Source organism: Eschrichtius robustus, chromosome 11 (assembly GCF_028021215.1).
Source record: "Eschrichtius robustus isolate mEscRob2 chromosome 11, mEscRob2.pri, whole genome shotgun sequence".
In the NCBI taxonomy this organism is placed as follows: domain Eukaryota; kingdom Metazoa; phylum Chordata; class Mammalia; order Artiodactyla; family Eschrichtiidae; genus Eschrichtius; species Eschrichtius robustus.
The window spans coordinates 75,499,469-75,507,862 of record NC_090834.1 but is presented as its reverse complement, the minus strand read 5'-3'; the positions used below and the strand labels follow the sequence as shown (position 1 = coordinate 75,507,862).

Genomic DNA, 8,394 nt, shown 5'->3' with positions numbered 1-8,394 from the left:
AAAAAATGGTCAAATAAATAAATGAATAAATAAAAACACAATAATAAATCCATTACGTTAACATAAATAATATATTTTAATGAAAATAAGCTTTTTCCAAAACAAAAAAATTAATAACAAAAATAGTAGCTTTACGTTTTTGAAAAATTTTAAATATCTAGCTTAATAGAAGATAGCTGGATTCTCATGCCTGATCCTGCACTCAATCTGTCACAATACATTATCTGGGTTGAAGTATACGAAAAAATTCAACATCACACAGATATAACATATAGGTAGAAAACAAGAGAGCATTTTAATAGCATTTTAAGATAATTCAGGCAATTCTTTGATATGATACCAAAACTTGACAAGTGGTAGTTTCTTAAGGGTCAGTTGCAATGTAGAAATCTAAAACCATATCAATGAACATTTCATACCCAGTACACTCATGAAAAAAATGAGAATGAAAAAGGAAAAGAATATCTTAGTGTTACTGTGAAAACAGTTTTGATCTCACAGACCCCCGTGAAAGGGTCTTAAGAGACCCTCAGGTTTCCCTAGAACACACTATGAGAACTGCTGCTATAGATTATTGGTATTTAACCTTTATCAAGTCAAAAAGCTTCTCATTATTTTATTATACCTCTCTCTTTTTTTTTGTCATAATAGGTGTTGACCCTTATGAAATGCATGGCTGAGAGGCTGAGAGGGCTTTCTCTGCCCTGGAGCTGAGAGCTCAGCACAGGTACACAGAGTGGTGGAAAGTGCTCAGGGCACACATGTGATTCGGTGGAGCTGGACTGTCAGTTTTGAAGCTCAAGGGCTTTACACATGAGTTCAAAGGATTTAATTTCTGACACATCTGCTGTCTGGCCCACCAGGGACCATCCTGAGGAAATGACCAGGAAAGCAAGGTCCAGGCTGAAGGAACATCCTCTAACCGCACACCTTCCAGCAGCCAGGGGGCCTCCATCCTGGAGCTCCACACCCTCTTCTCCGCAGCCCGGGTGGCCCGGGCCTCAGCACCTCCACCCTTGACAGTGGCCACCAGGCAGAACAGGACTTCCTGTTTTCTCAGGGTTGCACAATGAGGAAAATGACCTGTGGATGAGGACAGCCATTGGACTCCAGTAAGTTACCCTTTGCAGTTTTGTAGGAGAAATGACCTGCAGGGACTCTCCCCCAGGCACCAGTCCAGCTTTCCTTCTCACCCCATGACCCCAGCAGGGATGGCTCAGTATAAATACAGCCACCTGTCCCCAGCAGGTCTGCTCCTCCGGTTTCAGGTGAGAAACTTCTCCAAGGAGTGATTTCTTTGAAAACACTTACTTTAATTCTTCTGTTTTGTATTTGTCCTGTATAAGGTGAGTGCTGGCAGAGTGGTGCATGGGAAATGCTTTTTGATTAATTACAGGCTGCTTTAGCAAGGCACGACTAGGCCCCAGCTGCCCTCTTCTTCCACCATAGACACCTTGGTGACCTCTTAGACAGTCTTGGGTTCAGGGTTGGTGGGTTCAGCACTGAGGGCTAGCGGCTCCGAGTGAGGTCCTACTGCAATGTTCCCTAGGAGGACCGCTGAGAGTCTAATGAGAACAAGTGGAAAAGAACAGATGGGCTCTCCTTGACATACAAATCCCAAAGTGGGTGTGCAAGGCTTGTCCGTGTCTCCCTGACCCTCTCCTTTCCTTTCAGCACAATGAAGCTTTTCACAGGCCTCGTTCTCTGCTCCTTGGTGCTGGGAGCCCACAGCCGATGGTTTTCCTTCCTTGGTGAGGCTTATGAAGGTAAGGCTGGTGGAGGGGGGATGGCACCCAAGGGCCTCTGGGATTCACCCTGAGCACTCTTAAGGGTTGGAGCTACTGTCTTAGGTGGTGCTGCCCTATGTGGTGGAAGGTGCCAGGTGTTTGGGGAGCTTTTATTCAGACAGATTGAAAACCACAGGATTTATGTCAATCAGTTACTAGAGAAAGAACAATCATCATTCCCAGCTGAAATGGAAGTTTGACTGGAAGACACAAAGTAAGTCTTGAAATGGTACAGCATTTCCCTCAGACCAATTGCATGAAGTAGGATGAAAGCTCTCCATCTATTTCCCTTCTCTTCTTCTCTCCCTCCATCCATTTCTCCCTTCTTCCCTCCCTTTCTCTCCTCCTTCCTTCCTTCCTTCCACTCTTCTTCTTCGCTTCCTTCTTACCTTCCATTTCCTAATTGGATAATTCAGGGACCTTCAGCTTAGCTCTTGCTCCTGCTTCCTATACTCAGTGACACTGTCCCTGGTTTAGTCTGTTTCCCACCCTTTTCTAGCCTTTTAACTGACAAAAAAACCCGTGTGCGACCGGGGGTGAACCTAATAACATATATCAAGCTTCCAGTAGGAACTCGGCCCTTACATGCACTTCAGGGTGACCAACTCTCCTGCTTTGCCCAGGTCTGAGGAGTTTTCCAGGACACTTTCAACGTTCACTGGGGCAGTTCCAGGAAAACAGGGGCAGTTCTGGTTAGGCTGGGACAGTTGGTCACCTACTTACCTGCAGAATATCTCCGTGAGGGAGGCATCTTCCCCCATCTGAAGGGGAGAAAACCGAGGCTTAGAGCAGCCGAGTCCATTGCCCAGGGACTAAGTGCCAGTCAGCAGGTGGCAGGACAGAAGTTTGAACCCAGCTGTGCATGAGGCCAAAGCTCTTGCTGGGTAGACTTGTCCTAGTACCACTTCTCAAGCTGAGGGCTAGTCAATCTCAGCTGCATGTTGGATTCACCTGGGGAGCAATGAAAACTATTGATGCCTGAGACCCACCCCAGAGAGTGTGAGGTAATTGGCCTGGGGTGTGAGGTAGGTCTCATGGGACTTTCAGTAACTCCCCAGATGATTGGAAAGTGTAACCAGGCTGAGGAAAAGACCCACTGCTCGAGGGCTTGCTTCCTCAAGCAGCCCACATCATCAATACCGTCCACTAGAAAGTTCTCAAGATGCCATTCACGTGTCTAACAGGCAGGGGAATCAAGTCACAATTAGCACATTCGTGCAGCAGGAATACATTTCTTAGGCGTCAGAGCAGAGGTGCTGCATGTCTGCCCCTTTCTCAGAATCTGTCTTCCATGTCACCTCCTCACTCACCCAAGTCCCCTGGATCTTATCCTATGCAGCTTCCTTTTGTAACAGTGGTTCGGGGCCAAGGCAATTTTGTGTCCTGGAGATATTTGGCAATGTTTGGAAACATTTTTGGTTGTCACACTTGGGGAATAGGTTGCCCATTAGTGGGTAGAAGTCAGGGATGCTGTTAAACGTGTTACAATACCCAGGACAGCCCTGAACAACAACGAATTACCTGGCTTAAAATTTCAATAGTATGAAGCTGAGGAATCCTGCCCTATAATGATGGCTCCCTTCTCTCCTTTAAACATATCACACAGAGCCCTAAGTGAGATGCAGTCCAGAGACAGCATCATAGGGGCCAGACAACCAGGTCCAACACAGCTGTGCCCCTCCCCCCATAACGACTCTCATTCGAGTTACCAGGAGCAGGAAACTAGGCACAAAGAATGCTCTTCTCAACCTATGGCACTCATGGTGCTATGGCCACAGGAGGAAACTGAGTCAGTGGAAGATTTTTCATTCCTTGATTCTTCTCTAAGGTGTGTCACAGCTTTCTGTCCACCTGATAATCCTTTCTCTATATGCATTCCTCCCAGGGGCTAAAGACATGTGGAGAGCCTACTCTGACATGAGAGAAGCCAATTACAAAAATTCAGACAAGTACTTCCACGCCCGGGGCAACCGTGACGCTGCCGAAAGGGGACCTGGGGGCGTCTGGGCTGCTAAAGTGATCAGGTACCAGGGGCCCTGAGGATGCAGGGGTGGGTGTGAGAGCCTCGGACAGCCAGGAGGGGCCAAGCCCTGGAGAACTTCCTGTAGGGCTGTGGCCTCTCCTCCTCTTATCCACCCTCACCCTCTGTGTCCTGTGCGGGGTCTGAGTGGCTGAAGAGCAGAGCGAGGCTGGTGGGACAGACGATTCCCAAGCCTCCCCCATGGGTGCTGTTCACCCAGCATAAGGGGACCCGCAGGGCTGAGGTGTGCTGAGCCCGGGCAGCCTCAGGCTTCATCCCCTCTTTCCTAGCTCCTGTCAGAGTCCTTGATTCCTTGGAAAGAGGAGAGATGGGGAGGGTGGGCTGTTGCTCGTCAGCCCTGGAGTAATCCCCTACCTGCCCTCCTCCATTCCAGCGATGCCAGAGAGAGTATTCCGAGAGTCACAGACTTTTTTAAACATGGAGACAGTGGCCACGGACTGGAGGACTCGAGGGCCGACCAGGCTGCCAATGAATGGGGCCGGAGCGGCAAAGACCCCAATCACTTCAGACCTGCCGGCCTGCCCGACAAGTACTGAGCTGCCTCTCATTCTGCTCAGGAGACGACGGGGCTGTGAGCCCCCAAGGGCAGGAACGCTGAGCTAGTGAGTTCTCTGTCCACAGATGCCAGCAGATCTAATAAATGCTTAAGAGATGGAATGTTGAAAACTGTGTGTTATTCTTTGATATAAGGACAGCCTGTCTGTTCCCAAGGGGTGATGGCTGGACACCCACGTGAAGGCCGAGTCTGTGCCTGTGTCTTGGGTGTCGGGGACACAATCTCAGCATCATGCAGGGAAGACACCCTGCTCCACCCCTTCCCCTAATCAGACCCGCTCCCCTCCAGGCCCCTCTGGTCACAGTGGTGCTCTTTCTAGGCCCTTCTGTATTCAGGCCTCTTCACTCCCTGGCAGTTGTGTCCTGTCAGCTTCTCTGCCCTGGGGTCTAGTCCCCTTAGTTTGTCCTCAGTGGTGTCTGTGTGCGGGCAGGGGACACAGCCTCGGGAGGACTGGATCGTGGAATCCTGCTCCAGCAACTGCACCTTGATCTTCTGTTCATTTCTCAGCAACACCTACAAATCCATCTATGAACCAATTTCTGTCTGTGCCATCCAGAAGTGCCTCCAAAGCAGCTTCCCTTCGCTCTATATTCCTTGCCTTATGCAAGTGTCCAGGAACAAACATGTCAAGAAACGGAGGCATAGGGACAACATCAAGATTAAGTATCAGGAGGTCTTGTATTGCATTGGATATGTATCAGGTCCTTGAGAAGAAGTCATTTTCCCTCCCTGGACCCTTCCCAACAGAGGAAAGCCAGCAGCATGTTACTTTTTTTTCCGGTCATGCCGCATGGCTTGTGGGATCTTAGTCCTCCCCCCAGGGATTGAACCCAGGCCCACGGCAGTGAAAGCTCCAAGTCTTAACCACTGGACTGCCACGCAAGTCCCAGCATGTTACTTCTTATTGAGGAAAACCGTGTCTAATAAAAGGGGTTTGGGCCTGTTAGAGCCCAGGAATTATGAGCGACTCTATAAATCACAAATTCCTAGATAAACCAAGAACCTTCTTCCTTGGATAAAAACTTTGGTTTTGGTGTTTGGTTTTTTCAGATTACAGATTCCAAGACCTAAAATGATCTAACACTTTAAAGAGTGGTGAATAGGGGCTTCCGTGGTGCAGTGGTTAAGAATCCGCCTGCCAATGCAGGGGACACGGGTTCGAGCCCTGGTCCGGGAAGATCCCACATGCCGCAGAGCAACTAAGCCCGTGCACCACAACTACTAAGCCTGCGCTCTAGAGCCCGTGAGCCACAACTATTGAGCCCACACGCCACAACTACTGAAGCTCACGCGCCTAGAGCCCGTGCTCCACAACAAGAGAAGCCACCGCAGTGAGAAGCCCACGCACCGCAACGAAGAGTAGCCCCCGCTCGACGCAACTAGAGAAAGCCCACGCACAGCAGCGAAGACCCAAGGTAGGCAAAAAAAAAAAAAAAAAAAAAGAATGGTGAATAGACTTCTGTATCCAACTTTTATTTCAAGTAATAAAAAGGCTGATTATTAAATTTCTCCTATTTACAAAAATCTGGAGAACTTGCTTTATCCAAACTTTCAAGTCATCCTTTCTCCTGCTTTTCCTTTCTTTCCCCTCATTTTGCAAAAATCTATACCTTCAGCACCTGGGATAGAAATCTAATAGCGAACATTCTCGTAACAGGAGTCTCCTTACAACCTGGGGTCTGTTGAGACTTTACCACTAGAACCCTAAACTCAGCAGTGCTTTGAGCCTGTTCTTGCCAGCCAATCTGCCACCGCACTCTCCCTCATCCCAGTTATCCTGCCCCTGCTTTATTCTGTCACACTCACTTTTCTGAGACACAGCCTTAATCCTCCTTAAACCTCTTCTACGTACACCTCTGACAGTGCCTTCTGATGGGAACTGGATGAGAAAGTTCTCTTGTGACTAACTACCTTATAGACACACTTTTTCTTCCTCCTTGACAAGGAAATTAAACTTGTCTTTCCCCGATAGAGATCATTTCACCATTAGTCATCTCCCCTTAGGAGTGCTCCTCAATCCCACTTTCAGAGTACAAGTGTGTGCCGGTTATCAGTTTATTAACTCTGAGCTCCACATCCACCCTTCTTTGCCCCGCTTGTGATCCTGGAACTGGACCCTGTGATCATTTCTTCTGTGCCAGCTGGGCACGGTGTTAATCTCTGTCCTTTCAGGGCGCAGGAGGGACGTTGCAGGACACAAACACTTCCTGGTTTGTGCTTTCCTTCCGCCCAGCTCCTGTGGTGCTCTCCTCTTGCACAGGACACCCAGTGACACTCACGCCAGGGAGGAAAATGTGCTTGTTCCTCACATGGGCAAAACCTTGCAGAGTCCAGACAGTCAGTAACGGCTTTCCCAATAAAGCACCACATTGAAAACCCTGACTTCAATCCGCATCACTCTTCACTCTTGCACGTTTTCCTCTTCCTCTTTATAGTCAGACTTGTTGAAAACCTGCCCATCTGCACTTTCTGATTCCTCGCTTCTGACTCACACTTGAACCCACACCAGCCTGACCTCTGTCCCCACCACTCAGCAAAACAGCTCTGGTCACCACTGACCTCCATGTTGCCAAAACAATTGACATGTTTCTCTCCTTGTATCAGGAGGCCTCTGAGCCATGCTCAGCCCAGTTGTCCTCTCCCTCCTTCCTGGAAGGTTCTCTCTTGGCTTCACAGTACCACCCTCTCCTTTTGCTTCCCTTCAGTTTTCCTTTACCTCCTTAGCTGGGTCTTTTCATCTCCCCAAACTCTAAGTGTCCCTCAGACTTGGTTCTGGGCTCGCACTTTTTATTTCTCTGTATTCTCCCCAACAAGCGCAGCAAATAGTATCTACATGCTGACGGCTCTGAAACTTATATCTCCCCCTCAGAACCTGGTTCCCAAGCTCCGTGCTTGTTTATCTGATTGGCCTCCTGAAACCGCTGATTGGATGGCTTCCAGAGATCTCACACTCTGCACGTCCAAAGGGAACGCTCATCCCCCTCCAGGACTCTTCACCCCCAGGCCCCTCCAATTCAGCAAAGGACACGACTCTTCCCTCTGTGGCTCACCCCAGATATTGGGAAATGTGCTTGATGCTTCCCTTGCCTTTACCTCCACATCCAATCCACTAGCAAGCCCTGTGATTCTACTTCCAAAATTCATCTCTAGCCCATCAGCTTGGTCTCACGTGCACCTCCACGCTCCTGGCCACACCTGTTCTCACCTGGGTTCCTGCAACTGCTGTCTCAGTAGTCTCCCCATCTTCATGGCTTCCGCCTCTGCTTAAGTGTGACTGTATAGTTTATCATCTAAGCCAAGTCACCTTCCATTGTGAAAGGGGCATTATTGATAATTATACCTGGATGACAGGAATAAACTGGAACTGTCCTGGGCAAAACAGAGCATGTATTTACCCTACCTCTCCGTCTAGCATACAAACTATACTCAGATCATGTCTCTCCCCTGCTTAAAATCCTTCAATGGATTCCCATGTCCTTTAGAATATAATCCAGGTGCTTATCATGGCTTACAAAGCCCAGTGTGATCTGTCCCTGGCCACCCTCCAGCAGCATCTCATGCCACCCCCTCCCAAGCTCCCCACTCTCCAGTATAACCAACAAACCAAGATGTTATTTGGCACAGGACGTTTGCAGGTGACGTTTTCTCTGCCCACACACTCCTCTCCTTGCTTTTCACATGGATGGGAATGTCTCACCTGTGGGGCTCTCCCAAATTCACTCTTTCTTGAGAGAGGCCTTTCTGATCATCCTGGCTGACCTACTCTGGTTATTCTTCACATTTTACCAATTTTTAACATGTTGGATTCTTTTACTAAATTTTTTGGTTTATTCTTCTGATTTTTGTTTGGATTTTCTTTTGGTTCATCTTCCTCCCTGTATTATAAAATCAGTGAGAAAAGTGACCATTTCTCTCTTGTTCACCCCTAATATCCAGTACCTGGCATATAATGGCATCTCAACAAATGCTTATTGAAAACGAATAAATGAATGATTGACCTAATTTTTTAT

At 48.3% G+C, this 8,394-nt stretch overlaps 1 protein-coding gene across 1 annotated transcript; it reads left to right on the top strand.

Moving 5' to 3' along the window:
- Positions 1-1,249: 1,249 nt before the first annotated feature.
- LOC137771264 (serum amyloid A-2 protein) lies at positions 1,250-4,494 on the top strand. Its single transcript, XM_068554424.1, has 4 exons — positions 1,250-1,346; positions 1,675-1,766; positions 3,673-3,811; positions 4,202-4,494. Exons 2-4 carry the CDS (start codon positions 1,679-1,681, stop codon positions 4,362-4,364), a joined length of 390 nt encoding a protein of 129 aa, XP_068410525.1. The 5' UTR covers positions 1,250-1,346; positions 1,675-1,678; the 3' UTR covers positions 4,365-4,494.
- Positions 4,495-8,394: the final 3,900 nt, after the last annotated feature.

What these genes read in the sequence shown, in the direction of transcription:
- LOC137771264 (XM_068554424.1), top strand. Translation starts at nt 1,679, where the DNA reads ATGAAGCTTTTCACAGGCCTCGTTCTCTGCTCCTTGGTGCTGGGAGCC. An exon ending in CCTTGGTGAGGCTTATGAAG is followed by an intron (nt 1,767 to 3,672) that starts GTAAGGCTGGTG and finishes CATTCCTCCCAG; the next exon opens with GGGCTAAAGACATGTGGAGA. An exon ending in TGGGCTGCTAAAGTGATCAG is followed by an intron (nt 3,812 to 4,201) that starts GTACCAGGGGCC and finishes CCTCCATTCCAG; the next exon opens with CGATGCCAGAGAGAGTATTC.